The sequence below is a fragment of the Canis lupus genome, chromosome 35 (genome assembly GCF_011100685.1).
Source record: "Canis lupus familiaris isolate Mischka breed German Shepherd chromosome 35, alternate assembly UU_Cfam_GSD_1.0, whole genome shotgun sequence".
NCBI lineage: Eukaryota > Metazoa > Chordata > Mammalia > Carnivora > Canidae > Canis > Canis lupus.
In genome coordinates this window covers 27099075-27117191 of record NC_049256.1, presented here as the reverse complement: position 1 = coordinate 27117191, position 18117 = coordinate 27099075, and the positions used below count along the sequence as shown (strand labels likewise).

The window sequence follows — 18117 nt, the reverse complement described above, 5'->3', positions numbered from 1 at the left end:
GGCGTCTGAGACCCTCAGGCCCCGCGGCTGGACCTCATCATCAGGAAACACAGTGAGTGAGTGACGGAGTCTGAGGGGCTGAGGGGCGGGTTGGAGGATTAGTGTCTCGAGCTTGACTGCATGGAAACCACGTGACGCTCTTGTTTTTAAAAAGCAGATTCTGATTCTGGCTTTACCTCCTGGACGCGGAGCGAGCACCCGGGGGTCCCAGTCCCTTGGAGGCTGGGCCCAGCGCTTCTGACCCCAAGGAGCGAGGCCTCCCGCGCTACTCGCCAGGAGAACTCGCGGGGCGACAGGTGCAGGTGCAGGTGGCCTCCCGGATGCACTGGGGGCGGGGGGGGGGGGGGAGCGAAGGGGGCTCAGGTATGTGCACGCGCGTGCACTGCTCTGCGATTGGAGGACACCTCTCCACTCCCATCCCCACCAGGGCTTCAAAAGTGACTGGGCCCGGGACGCACCTGGACCCGCGCGCACCAGCCATGGTCCCGCAACTCTGGGCCTCGGCTCTTCTCCCGCTGCTCCTGGCCGGCCTCGCGCAGCCCACCCAAAACACGCAAAAGATGAAGGTGAGTGTCCCACTGGGGAGCCAGCGCACTGCAGCACCTGGTGACCAGCCTAGCCTCCAGGGATGCGAGGAGTTCCCCCTCGTCCTCTCCAAGGCCTCTCCACGCCCTGCTCAGCAGGCCTGTGCGCTGCTTCTTGGAGGCGGCGCCCTGTGCCTTTAGGAAAACCTGAGTCCTGAGGCCCTTCAGGTGTGTGTCAGCGGGCCATACGCCTGGAGGAGGATTGCTAACATAAACCGGGGGAGGGGGGTGTTTATGTTACAAGAGTGAAGTTACACTAACTAGAGCAAAGTTATGGTAGCAACACGTTCGAGGAGGTTCTAGAGGGAACCTGGACCTCAGGAACCCTGCCTGGGGACAGCTGGCCGCAGCAGAGTCTGCCTCTTCCCTTTTCTGCAGTCACCACCCACCAAGTTTCTGATTCAGCGGGTCTCAGAGAACCAGGAACTTGCCTTTCTTTCTTTTTCTTTTTCTTTTTAAAATTCAAGTTAGTTAACATATAGTAACATAATAGTGACATAACAATGTAGTATTGGTTTCAGGAGCAGAATTTAGCGATTCATCAGTTGCATCTAACACCTGGTGCTCATCACAACAGGTGCCTCCTTCATGCCCATCACCCATCTAGCCCATCCTCCACCCACCTCCCCTGCAGCAACCCTCAATTTGTTCTCTTAACTAGGGAGTCTGTGAAGTTTTGCTTCCCTGTTTTTATCTATTTTTCCTTCCCCTCTCCTATGTCCATCTGTTTTTTTCTTAAATTTTACATATGAGTGAAATCATATATTTGTCTTTGACTTATTTTGCTTAACATAATACCCTCTAGTTCTGTCCATGTTTTGCAAATGGTAAGATTCCATTTTCTGATGGCTGAGTAATATTCCATTGTATATATAGACCACATCGTTTTTATCCATTCATCTGTTGATGGACATCTGGGGTCTTTCCATAGTTTGGCTATTGTGGACATTGCTGCTATGAACATTGGGGTGCAAGTGCCCCTTCAGACCACCTCATTTGTATCTTTGGAGTAAATACCCAGGAGTGCAATTGCTGGGTCATAGGGCAGGTCTATTTTTAACTCTTTGAGGAACCTCCACACGGTTTTCCAGAGTGGCTGCACCAGCTTGCATTCCCACCAACAGTGCAAGAGGGTTCCTCTTTCTCCACATCCCCACCAACATCTGTCATTTCCTAAATTGTTAATTCTAGCCATTCTGACCTGTGTAAGATAATATCTCGTTGTAGTTTTGATCTGTATTTCCCTGATGATGAGTGATGTCGAGCATTTTTTCATATTGTCTGTTAGCCATTTGTAGGTCTTCTTTAGAGAAGTGTCTCAGGAACTTGCATTCCTAATATGCCCTGGTGATACTTGTTCAGGTCCTCAAATCACTTTGAGTGCTCTGTTAATGGGTCCCTATGATGTGTAAGATGATGCATGAGAAATGCTCAAAGACCAACATTCGTAATACTATTTCCTTTTCAGAAATAATATAATAATAAAAGGCAACCTGTGAGAGGGCAGCCAGGTCTGTCAGCCACTACTGCCTGGCTAGGGTACAATTTCAGCTGTAGAAAACCATCTTGTGAACTAAAGGCTGCATTTTTGAGTGTCTGGATCCCTTCAAGCTGGAGCAGAACTGATCTTGGAGTCGGAAAGACCCAGCCTTCCAGCCTAGTTTTCTTGGGATTTGGCATCCCAGCTTACAGGGTGGCATCCATGTGAGAGACACATGCTGGGTGTTGGGGAGCCCAGATCTAAGATAGCACAAAGGCAGGAGGCACACAGATGACAGCTCTTGCAATGATTTCCATGTGACTTTTTCTATTACGTAGTGAGAAGGACAAATAGAATTTTTTTGGCATGGAGCCAAGTTGACCTAGGGGCATGGAGATGGCAGCTCCTCCAGCAGGGCTTTCCTAGGCTACTATTCCCGAATATTTGGAGCAATGTGTTTGTGCGCAGATGTGTAGGAATGTATGGACATCTTGCCTGGTGTCCTGATGGCAGATGGACAGACTCAGGAAACGAAAACAGTTTGTTGACCCTGCTCTCTTCAGGAGAGCTTGCCCACCGGCTGTTCCCTTACTGCTCCAGGCAAACTGTTATGGACTGAGATCCCTTGAAACTCACTTCCGTTCATTCTACACTTCTCTGACTTTTGTGCACACCTCCAGGAGTGTGGAGCTCCTCAGAAAAAAAGCATATTCCTTTCACGCCAGCTCCCATCTGCCTATTGGCCTTGGCATGTTTGCGGGCAGGAAGCTTCTTCCTGTTGCTTCCTGTCTCACTGTCCCTACCCAGAAGTCAAGGCCACCTCTCCACAGTGTAGGGTACAAGAAACGGTACCCAGGATGGGTTTCTCATCCCAGTGAGCAGCCCACTGGCAAAGCTCTGGGAAGGGCCTCCGTGGGATCCAGATGAGGAGCGTGTTCCTTGCCCTGTTCTGGGGGAAGGAAATTGCAGTTTAAGAACATCTAGATGAGACACTGATGTCAGATTACAAAGATCTCTTAAGAAAATATGAGAAGGGCTGGAGCAGTGGGAGCCTGGTGTCAGGATGCTGAGTGTCAGAGGGTGGAAGAGAGTTGTGTTAATCTTCCAGGGAAGGCAAGATCATCACAAAGTACTTGTCCTGCCACACACACACACACACACACACACACACACTTTTATTTTATTTTATTTTATTTTAAAGATTTTATTTTTTAAGTAATCTCTATGCTCAATGTGGGGCTTGAACTCACAACCCCAAGACCAAGAGTCGAATGCCTCACCAACTGAGCCAGCTGGGCACTCCCACAAAGAAAGGGTTTTAACTTACATAACACACATTCTAGTATTGGCCTCGCCATAACTAAAAATATTACTGGAAAAAAGTCTCTTCAGTTCTTAGAATTCCCAGGTATTACATGAAATATCTTTGAGCACTTTGGAGAAGCCACTGGATGCTGGGAGTTATTATTTATCTTATGATCACATCATTGTGGTTATTTTTGTTACATTCCAGGTGGATTGCTATAACGGGGTGATGGGCACCATCTATGAGTATGGAGCCCTCACCCTCAACAGTGAGGAGTACGTTCAGTTCAAGCAGTATGCCGGCAAGCATGTCCTCTTTGTCAATGTGGCCACCTACTGAGGCTTGACAGCTCAGTATCCTGGTAAGAGCTCATGTTTCAATTCTTTTGGAACTAGCTTTGTCAGATGGCCATATTCTAATTCCAGAGGTTTTCCTAATTTATTACTGAGAGGAGAGAGGTGGGGGGGTTAAGTGGTTGTGTGAATCTGTCTCCCTGAATCCTGTCACTCCTCTACTCCTTAGGAGGCCAAGAGAATCATCTTCAGATTTGAGAAATGAGATTCTCCCAAAGATTTAATCAAAGACCACCAGAACATATCTACCACTGAACAAGTAGTACTTGTTGTTCGATGCCCTGAGGGAGAACACATACTATAGGGAATCATGGAGCTTTTCAGTAAGAAAGTGCTAGAAAGAACTTATTTGAGAATCTGGGCTTCTGTTAGGTACTTTGGGGAAGGATTCAAAGAATTGCTTTGCTCTGAATGGGCTGCTGTCAGGAAATGAAATGGGGACAATTCTGTGACCATGATTAAGATTTGTCTTAATAAATCATATCTACAAGGTTGGAGGAATAAAACAAGGCTAAAACTGTAGTTGGTAAAGAAGCAGAAGTCACTTATATTGGCAAGAATAGGGAGATGCATGGCCATTTTTGCAATCTGGACAAGGTCCCTGTTCTGTCTGTGTTGAGACATGATAATGGAGTGGTCTTGTTTTTGTCTTGATCCATCATGATCATGACATGACCATGATGCATGATGTTGATGTCCTGTGAGACTGTTGACAGAACACCACGCCCCAGCTGTGACCCCCTGCCCCCAGGCCCAAAAGGCTAGCTTCCAGGGGCTGCCTGTATCCTCCTCATTGGTGACTTCTGAGAACGACAGCAGATCTTTTGGAAAATGCTCTTGGGTTCCACAGTACCTCCATGTGATGGGGAGATGGAAACGTAGCTTTCTTATGGGTGGTCTTTGGTGTAATGGCTATTTGGAAAGATGCTCCATCTTTCCAAACCTGGCCCGACCTTCTGTGATAACTGAGGTGGATTTTCTTTGTGCACTTGTGGGGAAGAGTTTGGTTTCTCTGTTGATCCAGAAAAGGTTATTTAAAGTTTTAGATGGATTGAAGTAGAGATAAATACAGTTTCTGACAAGCCACAAACAATTTTTCTGCTTGAGGCCGTGAGGGTGGACCCTCCATGAACCGAATTAGTGCTTTATAACAAGAAACCTCACAGAACCCCCTGGCCCTTGCACCTTGGGAGGACACAGTGAAAAGCCTACCATCTGCAACCTGGTAGAGGGCCTTTGCCAGAACTGCCCCATACTGGCACCATGATGTTGGACTTCCAGTCCCCAGAACTGTAAGAAATAAGTTCTTGTTGTTCATAAGGCCCCTGGTCTACAGTATTTTGTTATAGCAGCCTAAAAGGACTGATATAGAGGGGGCTGCTTGATTAGGCAAAAAGTATATTGAAATACCTCTTCCTTCAAAGAACAACAACAACAAAAAAAAAGGTTCACATTCACCAAAAGAATCTAAAGACTTTTTAAATTTAATGGTGAAATTGTGCTTCAAATGATACTCTCAAAAGTACAGATTATTAGGAAGAGAATTTCAGGATCACTTTAGATTTATTATTTTTATGGATAACCGTAGGAAAAACCTGAAAAGCTACAGACTAAATCTTTGCTTAATTTATATGAAATCTCACAGTTTAGTATCAGCAAGTAGGAATTTTCCTTCCTTTAAAGAGTTAAATCTGAAAATATTATAGTAAGTTTAAAAAGTTCTAATATATAGACAGCAGTTCCATGGAATGCAAATCTGCTTTTATTTTTTTTTTTTATTTTTATTTTTTTTTTAAGATTTTATTTATTTATGATAGTCACACAGAGAGAGAGAGAGGCAGAGACACAGGCAGAGGGAGAAGCAGGCTCCATGCAGGGAGCCCGATGTGGGATTCGATCCCGGGTCTCCAGGATCGCGCCCTGGGCCAAAGGCAGGCGCCAAACCGCTGCGCCACCCAGGGATCCCGCAAATCTGCTTTTAAATCTGTTTTAATTGTTAATTTAAATTTGTCTTGAATAGGAAATATATTCACAACATTGAAAGTTTAAAAGAGGGATCCCTGAGTGGCGCAGCGGTTTGGCGCCTGCCTTTGGCCCAGGGCGTGATCTTGGAGACCCGGGATCGAATCCCACGTCGGGCTCCCTGCATGGAGCCTGCTTCTCCCTCTGCCTATGTCTCTGCCTCTCTCTCTCTCTCTCTCTCTCTCTCTCTCTCTGTGAATCATAAATAAATAAAATTAAAAAAAAAAAAGTTTAAAAGATACCGAAGGATTCAAGAGTAGAAACTTTCAGGGATCCATGGGTGGCTCAGTTGGTTGAGTGTCTGACATTTGATTTCAGCTCAGGCCTTGATCTCAGGGCTGTGAGTTCAAGTCCTATGGTTGGGCTCCATGTTAAAAAAAAAAAAAGTGAAAACTTCACATTTTTTCCTTTTGGATAACTACGATCATCAGTTTATGGTGCATATTTTCATAAATCTTTAATGTACATGCAAGCAAAAATCCCATATACACAAATACAACTGATCCTGCATCTTGCTTTTTCACATAATACAATACTCAAATGTTCACCTGTTCCGGTATGTGATGAGTTTCCTCATTTATTTGATGGCAGAGTTTTCTACTCCGTTGCTATGACATAACTTAGTAAACTAGTACATGAGAATTTTTAAAAGTGTTTCATTCTAATTTTACTCCAGATGGGGAAATTGAGAGAGTTGGAAGCATTTGCCAGAGGACTAGAAGCAGGGTCTGCTAAGTGTTTCTGCCATAGGAAGGACATGTTCTTAATGGTTAAGGAGGAAGGTGGGTGGATAATAAGTGAAGACATGCACAACACCAGGAAGGCTCTCTCACCTGAGAATTTTTTGGGGTGAGATCCTGGCAGGTGGAGCTGAGTCTGAGTGGGACTGGCTGGCATTGGTACTGGGAGCTGAGTGGAGCTGAAGATGGAAACACGGTACAGGTGTAGACGGACAAGGTAGAAACCCTCCTGGCAGTAGTAAAAGTGCAGTGGAGTTTGTAGCCTGGAATCCCAGTGAAGGTCCCAAGGAAATGGCATCAGTCAGATCACTAGAATTGACAAGACGGTAGAGAGTGCTCTGGAGCCAGACTCAGGTATTGGCTCCCTTCCACAGCTCCTAGGTGAGCATACCAAAAAGCGCTCCTGGGAGGATGCCTGGGGTGTCAGATGTGTCATCATGGGGCATAGTTGGGGGGAGGGGGGACATTTCCATTTATTTGCCTTTTCCTGAAAAATTTTTGATCGGTCAATCAATCCACTCCTAAGGTAGGTGGCAGTGGCATTCAAGTTTCAATTTCCTTCAGAATCAAGCAGAAACCCACCCCACCCCACAGGGCTACCCAATCTTTGTAGGAGCACCCCTATTGGATGGTGCAGTGCAGCTACATTGGAAACCACTGCACAAGAGGTATGTTCCTGGAAACCTGCATTCTGGCTTTTTGCTCTGCCTCTCAATCCCTGTAATCTTTTTTTTTTTTAAGATTTTATTTACTTATTCATGATAGACATAGAGAGAGAGAGAGGCAGAGACACAGGCAGAGGGAGAAGCAGGCTCCACACCGGGAGCCCGACGCGGAACCCGATCCCAGGACCCCAGGATCATGCCCTGGGCTAAAGGCAGGCGCCAAACCACTGAGCCACCCAGGGATCCCCTCAATCTCTGTAATCTTGAATATTCCCCTTACAGTCCTCACTTTATTCATGTGATAAATGAATACATCCAGAGGTCTCTCATTGCTGAGGGTAGGGCTAGAGGCCACGCTACTCATGATGCTTGCTGTCTCCCTACAGAACTGAATGCACTGCAGGAGGAGCTGAAGTCTTTTGGTGTAGTTGTGTTGGGCTTTCCCTGCAACCAGTTTGGAAAACAAGAACCAGGAAAGAACTCAGAGATTCTTTCTGGGCTCAAGTGAGTACCTGCTTAGGACACTGCCTAGGCCCTGGCAGTGTTTCCCTTCCTCCTTCTGCCTGGAGGTTCTCCTCTTCTGGAAACTTCGAGGGCAGGGCAGGTGGTAGATCACAGGGTTCAAGAACATCATTGTGAGGCTTGCATGCAAACTTGCCCTGCTGGCAATGCTTAAGCATTCATTCTGCCTTGAGTTCCTTGACGGTAACACTAGGGGAATATCTACTGGAAAAGAAGCACAGGGCAAAGGAGGGAATGTGGGAAATAGAAATGAATCGGGAATCCTGACTGAAGAATAGTGCCCTCCAGTTTTCATGGAATTCTCTGTTGGCTCCATAAAGCATGAGGTCCTGGCCCCGAGAGACCCATTTCCTCACCTTCCCTGTCTTCCATCTCTCCCTCTTTATCTCTAACTTCCTTTTGTGATAGAGGTGTGGTGGCCATTACCATCCCTTTTTGTCCTAACTTGGACCCTCTTGGGGCCCTCTGGTTCATTGCAGGCATGTGCGTCCAGGTGGTGGCTTTGTCCCCAATTTTCAGCTCTTTGAGAAAGGGGATGTGAATGGAGAGAAAGAACAGAAGGTCTTTACCTTCCTGAAGGTGAGTGACTACATCTGCCCTGACCAGGTCAGGTAGGTAGAGGCACCCTGAAAGCCTGGGGCTCATTCCTAGGATTAAGGTTTCACTCCTTGGAAAGAAAAGCTCAGATAAGTTCAGGAATCGTGGCAATATCCATTGTGAGGCTTTAGCTTCAAGTATAGGAATCAGAACATGTGGCAGGTCTGATATGGACTGCCGCCCCGTACTGAATGACAATGTCTGTTCATTCGACCGTCAGCCATGGAAGCCCTCGTAGGTGTAAGGAGCTGTGCCATTCAGGGCACTCTCAAATATCCATGGGGCCCAGCTCCTCCCTGAGGGACCCCTATGTAATCAGGGTGACAGACATGGAGCATGTAGAGTGCCATGTGGTAATCTACATGTGGACCTGAAAGTCACAGCAAGTTTAGAGCTGCCGAAGACCACAGAAGCACTCCGGGTTCTCTGAGACCACTGGTTCCCGCTTGCTGGCCTGCCACACAAGTCTGGTCCTTGTTGAAATTTTCATCCATCCATGGCAAACTGAAATAAAAAAGACAATGTGGGGATCCCTGGGTGGCGCAGCGGTTTGGCGCCTGCCTTTGGCCCAGGGCGCGATCCTGGAGACCCCGGATCGAATCCCATGTCAGGCTCCCGGTGCATGGAGCCTGCTTCTCCCTCTGCCTATGTCTCTGCCTCTCTCTCTCTCTCTATGTGACTATCATAAATAAATAAAATTAAAAAAAAAAAAAAAAAAAAGACAATGTGGGGGGTTTTCGCAAAATTCCACTTATTGACTATAAAAAGACCATCATTAACGCTGATATTGAATTAATATTTAGTTAAATTGCACAAATTATCATTTGTGTTGCCCAAAAATGGTGATATGATTGATTTTATTTTCTTTAATCTAATACTTACAAATATGTTAATATTTAAATTTACAGTTATAGTTGGCTTTTGACTTTTCTTATTGTCTATTAAAATAAATGTTGGTTATTCTGCATTAATCTCAAAAAAAAAAATAGTTGCTGAACTTTTACCAGACTACAAAGCCCTAACTCTGGGAACCATTACTCTAAACCAAAGCATTTTTTTCAGCTAAGAAAACCAAAACTATAGAAATGACTTATCAAAGAAAATGGAAGATATTATTTTACTGAAGCACCATAATATAATCATGGGAGGGGCAGACAGGGAAAAGAGGAATATTTTCTGTTTATCATCATACTCTCTAGCTCTTGGTTGGTTGATTGCTGATGTTGCATTGAAATCCCTGTGGTTCACTGGGATCCCACCTGGTAGTTAATAAATTGAGACATATGATGGTGAGTAGACTCTCTAGGGTTGGGGATAAGACTGGACCACAGTCCTATAAAATGATGGTCTTTTTATAGTCAATAAGTGGAATTTTGCAAAAACCCCCCACATTGTCTTTTATTTCAATTTGCCATGGATGGATGAAAATTTCAACAAGGACCAGACTTGTTTGGCAGGCCAGCAAGCGGGAACCAGTGGTCTCAGAGAACCCGAAGTGCTTCTGTGGTCTTCGGCAGCTCTAAACTTGCTGTGACTTTCAGGTCCACATGTAGATTACCACATGGCAGAAGCAGGGGGGAAAAAACTTCTCTTTTTCTTATCTCTGCTCCAGAACTCCTGCCCTCCAACCTCTGATCTTTTGGGCTCATCAAACCAGCTCTTCTGGGAGCCCATGAAAGTCCATGACATCCGCTGGAATTTTGAGAAGTTCCTGGTGGGGCCCGATGGGGTCCCTGTCATGCGCTGGTTCCACCAGGCTCCCGTCAGCACTGTCAAGGCAGACATCCTGGCCTACCTGAAACAGCTCAAAACCGAGTAGAACAGGCCGGAAAGCATCAGCCCCTTGCCCCACACCTAAGAAACATGGTGAACACTGGATCCATTTTACTTTACGTTCCTTCCCACTCGGCGTCCCAATGACCAAACCATCCCGTATTACCCGAGTACATGTGCACACCAGTGTCCATGTGCTCATATGTGTGTTTGAAAACACGGGAAAGAAAACCTTTCTCCCCAACTCTCTACTCCCAAAATATCAAGTTTTTCCGCTCCATTCCCAAGGAAAAGCATATTTCAGGGTAGATGGTTCGGACTACACAATATCCCTAAAAAGGCAATCCCCAGAAGTTCTGACTCCATCCTTTCTCCATCCTGAAGGTTTAAAGAAGCAGGAGCTGGCAGCACGACTCCCCAGGATCTCCTTCGCAGCCTTTCTCTCTTCCAAGATAAACCTGCACTGTTAAACTCTTCCTCTCCCAAATAGGCCTTTGCTCCTCTGACACCCTGTAGTTCTCTGTAGGTGTTAGAGTGGAAGCCTGGCCTCATATGAAAGGAGGGCATCTCCATGATGGTGGGTTCCCAAGCCCCTGCGGTCGGACCCTACCAGAGCCTTCTTGGGTGCCTGTCCCTTTGTGCATTCAGGCCACGGCACCTGGGCAGGGATGTCTCTTCATTCTGAAGGATGGGCTTCCCCTCAGCCTGAGCTGCTCCACCTTTAAACTCCTTCTCATCACTGTCAAATAAAGAAAATTCTGCAGCAGGTGGGCTTCCATCAGTGTTTCCTGCTCCCAGCTTATGTCTGGGGCATCCTCCTCTGTCATTTTGTCCCTGCTTCCTTCAATACCTGACCTAGCTCCTCAGTATTTTGTTTTTCTCTAACACACTCTGGACCTTTCCCTGACCTTTCCAGAAGGTCAGGTGTGGCTGGCTGCTGGGGAGCTGCTGGGGGGACCTGGGGAGCTGGGGAGCTGCTGGGACCTGAGGAGTTGCTGGGACCGGGATGTAGCCACCCCCTAGACTGGGAGAGAGTGTGGGAGGCAGCCTTGCTTCCTCCAAACAGAGACACAGCCCGCCTATAAAATTCCTGGTCACTGTTAGAAATCTAAAACCACATAAAACCAGAAGTAAAGTATGACAAAGCCTCCCCCTAATCAGAGGAGTCAAGAACATGCTGTTTTACCATCACAGTCCTATATGTGAGATTATTTCAGGACAACAGAAACTAATAACACGAACTAAACTTGTATGAGGAAGTGAAAGAAAATAGCTGCTTTTCTTTTCCCTTTCAAAACTACTTTGGACATATTTCAAATACTTTTTAAAGTTTTTGTACTTTAAAATATTATTTTGCACTTGAAAAGTAGAGGGAATTTAAGTATTAGCGGTAAAATGAAGCACAAGTCCTATTGTGTACCAAATAGAAATGATCCCTGCCTTAACTCTTAGATAGCAGTGTGAAAACTGACCAAGCCAGGGACACAAGGGAAGTGATTCAGATTTGGGGACTCCAGCTTCCAAGATGAACATAGGCACCCCTGAAGCCCTGGGACCAGCAGTGTTCACGTGGTCCTCGGGGAAGATGTGACATTTACATGGTAACTGCCACAAAGGAGGCAGCTGGGGTCTCACCTCCAGGAGGGGGATGCTTCTAAAATTCAGAGGCAAAAAAGTAAGTAAGTAAATAAATAACTCATAAATAAAATTTAGAAGTGGTAGACACATATGGAAAATATTTCCAAAAGTTTGGACATTTTATCTTCTTGAAAGTCTAGGAAGGAAGGAATATCTGGCCGTGTGTGGCCATAGCCATGAGGTGTGGGATTTCTATGGGCCTGGCAAGCACCAGGGCAGCTATGAGGCCATGAGGGGCTCCAGAGCCAGCCGGCAGTGGTGTTGAGAAAGGTGTTTCATTGTTGAGTTTCTCCTAAGTCTCTGATGTCCTGAGAACCCCCAGGACCTCAGTAGTCCTCAGAAGGGATCCAAATCCATTATTATTTCCAGATCCGAGTCATTAGGGTCCAGGAGGATGGGGCCATGTAGTGTAGATTCAGCCTAAACCCAAGAACTGTATTCTCTGAGTCAAAGTTACTGCTCCAGGGGAGCAGCCTCCTTGAATCTATGGAAAAGTCTCGAAGTAATGAAGGAAGAGCGCTCAGCCTCAACCTGAACGCATTGTGTTGAGGATCTGCCAAAGGCTCCATCCTGAGCAGCTCTGAGAGCTCTAAATTCTGATCTCCTGGTGCCCACCACGGGCTGACCCTGAACAGAAAACCAATGTTAATCTGGGCACAGCCCAGATCAGAGAAGTGTGAAACAATGTCCTTGCATAGGGAGGTGAGTGTACTGGGGGGCAAGTGTGGGGCAGCAGACCTGATCAGAATGATGCCCATGATGATGAGAATGTATATGTCTTATAAAGGGACAATCAGAGATAAAGGTTTACCACTTCTCCCTTGCTCACCAACCCCTATAACAGAGCTGGATACCAAGGAAAGCCACAACCTTCCAGGAGCAAGCAGAGTGCCCAGGACAGTCTTGGGAGCTCCAGCCCGCCAAAGTAGTTAGAACCTTTCTGTTACTGTCATGGTAATCATCATTACCTCACTGGCACTATTATTGCTGCCACATTTTTTCTTTGAACCAGAGGTTCCCACAGACTATCATGCAAATTAGATAAACTTGAGCTAATTAATTCCAAAACTAGGGTTTTCCCATACATCTACCCCATAAACCACCGAACAGGTGTCTAAAATGATGAATGCCCAAAACCTTTGAGAGAGTCCCTGGGCAGGACAGGCAGGTTCTAAAGTCCAGAGAACCAGGACTCAGGCCCTCGCTAATAATTTATTCCCAGAGTTTCAAAGCATCCACTCCTGGAGGGAGGCCCCCAACAGTTTCCCTCATGGTGATTACCGCATAGATGCCATGCCTTCCCTGAGGCCCATGTAAACACTGGGAGCTTCTGGCCTTTAAGATTGCTCATGTTGGTTCTGGAAGCTGAAGCCCCCAAATCTGAGAAAGAGAGGGCCAAAGTCCATCCCAGAGGACATCAGGTGTTATCCTGTGGTCTCAGAAATACTCAGTAAACAGAAGCTGAGACTAGGATTCAGGCAAACACAATTTCCTGAGTGGTTCCAGAAGCAAGAAATCAGTGAAGCAGGAAGAGGCAGAAGAAGAAAGAAGATAACATTAGATTTCTGCCAGAGATTAGCTTCAGAATAAATCACACAATTTTATTCCATCTTGAAGGCAGAGGGCTGGCCTTGTGTAAGTCAGATCGGTCAACTATTGGCTGCGGAATCACCCACGGGCCCCAGGGACATAACCTCCCAGAGCAGGTGGCCCCTTTGGCAAATGAAACTCTGAAGAAGGGGCAGCCGTGAGCCACTAGCAGCCAAAACTCAGCATAGTTTGGGTGGGTGCGCCGTCTACGTACGGCCCTGGAGGCTACCTGTTCCCCTCCACAGATAATTCATTATAACACAGGTCCTCATTCACTCATATTTTCCCTTTCTCGTCCTCTATCAATAAGGAATTAATCTCCAAGTGATATCCTCTGACCACCAGCAATAGCATCACCAGAGAACTTGTTAGAAATGCAGTTTTTAGATCCCTCCCAGACTCGTTGAATCAGAAGCTCTGGGGGTGAGGACAGCAATCTCCGTTTTAAAAAGCCTTCCAGGTGATCCTAGCACATGCTACAGTCTGAAGACCACAGCTCCAGGGAAGGGAGGGTCTGCAGAAAATATTGTCATTTTTGACACAGGAGGAATGAGGAGAATTTCTCCTATACTTTTTTTGGTTACCGACGCTCTGTTCACTGTTGGCCACACTGCATCCCCACTCAGCAGTAGGTGTTCCTAGGACCCCAGGGTTGACACGGACAATTCAGCCAGCCCCTTGGCTTTAGTGACATCTGTCTCTGACCTTTGTGGTTTCCAGGTGGGTCCAAATCCAAGGTGTGGTATATTATCCGACAGACTCCTTCCTTAACCGGACCTTGGTCAGGCTCTTCTGGTCCCCTTCTCCACCAGGTTTTGACTTCACCCAGCCTTTACCAAGAATCCTGCTCCGTCAGTTTATCCTTCTGCCCTTGATATGTCATCTGGTGGTATTCTGTCCATTGCTCTCACTCTGCCTATTAGCTGTAGGTCCCCAAGTGTCCCTGTTGTGTTCAGAGCTGAGTTCAGCCTTGCTCTCCTACTACCATACTTGCTCTCTGTGGCAATTGTCTTAAATAAAGTCTTCATTACTTTTTTAACAAGTCAAAGCAATTTCCCTTTAACACATCTTCCCATTGACTCAGATGTATGTTGTGATTTGTAGCCAAGTCTCATCTCCTGTTCTCCCTTCACCCCCTGCTGCCCATTCATCCATTGCTCTGACTAGAAGTTTTCTCTTGCCCTTTCAAGTTTCAGGTCAGAAACACTATTTTCTTTGAATCTGGGAAGCTCCTGATAGAGATTCTGCTCCCCTCCCCATCCCCTAAATTTTCCCTATGAAACCATACAGACTATCCACCCTTTTATTCCTCTGCAAAAAAGGAAGAGTGACATACTTTTAATTCTTTCAGATGTCCTTTGGCCTCTGAAATGCAGTGGTCTGTGTGAAGCATTTCATATCCTCAGGGCGACACCTGGAGCGTACATACAGCTCAAATCAATTTTTAGATGATCATTTCAGAGGAACTAAAGAATTAAGATAACAGAATCTTTTCTTTTTTTTTCAGATCTTTCTCTTTCCAATTTCCCCTGTTTATATTCTTTGCTTCCAACAGACAAATCAATAGGAAATGAAATTGTCACCAAATTATTTTTGGAGAACCTGATACTCTAATACCTTAGCCTCATACCCTATCCCTAACAGCCTGAGCCTGGGGACTCCTATGAACCTCAGAATTATTCACATACAGGACAGTGGGAGCCTACTCTAGAAATACAGAACACTCAGCTTGATGGGTTCATGAAATAGGAATTTGCTATATTATTTGATAATATTCTGATATGGAAAATGGGAACACAAATTGGATAGATAAAGCCTATATGGATCATAAGCTAGTAGCTTTATGAGATAAAGGGGAAAATGCATAGGATGTGCAAAGTACAGATAATTAATAAGCAAGTAAGCAAGTCGCTGGTGAGAAAGGCTGAATTCATAAATTGTGTTAAATATAGATAGTAAGTACATTAGTAACTTGCAAGATACATTAAAGATAGATGGAATGCAAGGATTATATGATGCAACAAATTGGAGTGTTACTTAGAAAGTAGTAGAAACATGCATGGTAATCAAAACTAAATGACATTCAGCAAGGCAATTTTTCTATTCCCTTTTTAGAGAGAACTGAGTCTCAAACGATGACTTCCCACCAAAGGAGGGGAAATCATTTATGACTTTGTCTGTTTAAAATTCTAATATAAAATTAAAGAAAATAAATTTTAATTAATCAGCATGTTCTAAGAGCTCTAAGGGTATCTTCTGTCTTCAACACATATTCCTAATTTGTGAAGTTATGTAGAAACCATGCTCTTGATATCTGCCATCAAGTTCTCCGGAAATCAGCCACTTTATGCCAGTACATTTTTGCAAACCATGTCTACAAACCCTAGCCAAAGTGTGAACTAACTTTAAACTTTCTATTTCTACTTGTCTTCTCTCAGTCTAAGAGACAATGGGTAGTTGATGCACATCTGGCATTAGATACATGTGATATAGGGCCCAGGGAAAAAAGACTGTGCCAGATGCTCCATAATTGGTTGTTCATCAGGAACCAAAGCTCACACCCATCCTACATGTTAAGAGACACTGTCAGTCAGGGGTCAGAAAGTAGCATGGATTTGAGGATGAAGGGCTTACCTTGGAATTTCAAATGCCATGGGGCTATGGCTCACTCTGCCCCTTACAGTTCCACCAATCAGGTTGCCCAATGGCTACAACTCCCTCTATGAAAAAAAGAACAAACTCTGGACACTGTTCGCCATCAACTAGGATTGCTTTTCATAATTTGGGGGGCAAATTCAACTATACCTTATGGTAAACTTGATCTAGAATTTTTTGTCCAGTCAAAAACTCAGATTTGTATCTATATGGACTATAAGCTTCTCTAGAGACAAAACAAGTATCATTTTTAAACTAGAGTTTTATCTTTGGACTCGTTGGCTTATTGATGAGTTAACTGAATTTATAGTAATAACTCTCAATCAAATCAAATTATGATTTCACGATAGTAGGTTCTATTTAGAATGCTCTATGAATGCTGTGATTGCCACAATTAGGAAAGGTTTCTTATTTGAGCCTAAACAGCAAGTGACATTATATTCACTTGATGAATATGTTCATGAGGAGGGAATGAATGATGGAAAGTCATCTAGAGTGATTCTCTAGTTTCTAGATTGTGGTGATAACAAGGAGAAAAGTAATCATTGGAAGGACCTGATGAGTTCAAGTCTCTGTGGTGGAAATGACTTACAGGCAGCTATCATCCTATGAAATTCTAAATAAGTCTATGTGAGAAAGATATTTAGAAGTCATCAGCGGGATCCCTGGGTGGCGCAGCGGTTTGGCGCCTGCCTTTGGCCCAGGGCGCGATCCTGGAGACCCAGGATCGAATCCCATGTCAGGCTCCCGGTGCATGGAGCCTGCTTCTCCCTCTGCCTGTGTCTCTGCCTCTCTCTCTCTCTCTCTCTCTGTGACTATCATAAATAAATTAAAAAAAAAAAAGAAGTCATCAGCATATTCTGGATAGTTTGAAGATGTGAATTATGGAATCATATGGATATTCTCTCAAAGAGGAAAGTAGGAAAATGAAAGAGAACCTAGAAAATATCAATATTAAAAGGATAATTCTTGGGGCACCTGGGGGGCTCAGTTGGTTAAGCATCTATCTTTGGCTCTGGTCATGATCTCAGGGTCTTGAGATGGAGTCCAGAGTGGGGCTCCGTGCTCAGTGGAAAGTCTCCTTCTCCCTCTCCCTCTGCCCCTCCTCCCTGCTCATGCTCTCTCTTTCTCTCTCTCTCAAATAAATACATAAAATCTTTTTTTAAAAATAAAAGGGTAGGAGCACCTGGGTCACTCAATTGGTTAAGCATGGGACTCTTCCTTTTGGATCAGGTCATGCTTTTGGGATCATCAGATTGAGTCCCACATGGGGCTCCCTGCTCAGCATGGAGTCTGCTTGAGCTTCTCTCCTTCCTCTGCCCCTCCCCTGCTCACACATGCATTCTCTCTCTTTCTAAAAACTAAGTAAATAAAATCTTTAAAAATTAATTAATTAATTAAAAGAGTGAGTCTCCCACTTGCACCAGATATTCAAGTCTCTGGGGAGTTTTGGGCCAGAATGAGAAATGCCATTCCCTTAGAATTTCTCTACAAAGATACACATTAGATCTACTCAATATCTCAATTTCAATTTTTTCCAGCATTTTAAAATTTCAAATCATAATTTGAAAATACTGAAAGTTATAAGTGGAGACACAAAGATTTCTGTCTGGTGGAAAGAGGGAAAGATGGTGGAGGAGTAGGGGTCATCAACTCACCCAGCCCCACCAACTTACCTAGATTACTTTCAAACCATCCTGAACACATACGAATTTGACCTGAGATTTAAAGAGAGAACAGCTAGAACTACAGAGAAGGATTTTCGCTTCTAGCAAGGTGTGTGTGTGGGGGGGGGAGGGGATAAAAAAGAATCAAGTGGGGGAGGGGCCCTGTGAGGAGCCGGGCTAAAGCCAGGCTGCAAAAGCCTCCGGGACAGGAAAGCCCAGCCCCAGAGAAGCAGGAACTTTAAAAAATCTGCACCAGATTCTTCCCTGATGGAAAGGCGCTTAGCAGGGAAATCGGAGCAGAACTACAGCAGGGGCAGTGGAGCCTCCAGTTTCCCGGAATCACTAACAGAAGTAGTGCGCCCCCCGGTAAACTGCGCCACAAACCTCGGGCGGATCTCAGTAAAGGGCTGCAGCAGGGCATGGGGAGAGGCCGGTAGGTCAGGCAGGCGGCTCCTCATGGAGGGGTCTGCGCCCTGCTGTCTTTGGGAGCCGTGCTGGGAGCATGATTCTAGGCCCCGGATCCCA

General features: G+C 45.3%; 1 protein-coding gene and 1 long non-coding RNA gene across 2 annotated transcripts; one reads left to right on the top strand and one right to left on the bottom strand.

The window, feature by feature from the left end:
- Positions 1-479: 479 nt before the first annotated feature.
- GPX6 (glutathione peroxidase 6) lies at positions 480-10088 on the top strand. Its single transcript, NM_001256320.1, is given in 5 exon segments — positions 480-566; positions 3578-3731; positions 7537-7654; positions 8152-8251; positions 9882-10088. Coding segments are annotated over 5 exon segments (666 nt in total).
- Positions 10089-14579: 4491 nt separating this feature from the next.
- LOC119867722 lies at positions 14580-17717 on the bottom strand. The gene is made up of 3 exons (XR_005384450.1): positions 17602-17717; positions 15905-15990; positions 14580-14684 (listed from the first exon to the last, which is right to left on the bottom strand). It is a non-coding gene; the product is annotated as an uncharacterized LOC119867722 (long non-coding RNA).
- Positions 17718-18117: the final 400 nt, after the last annotated feature.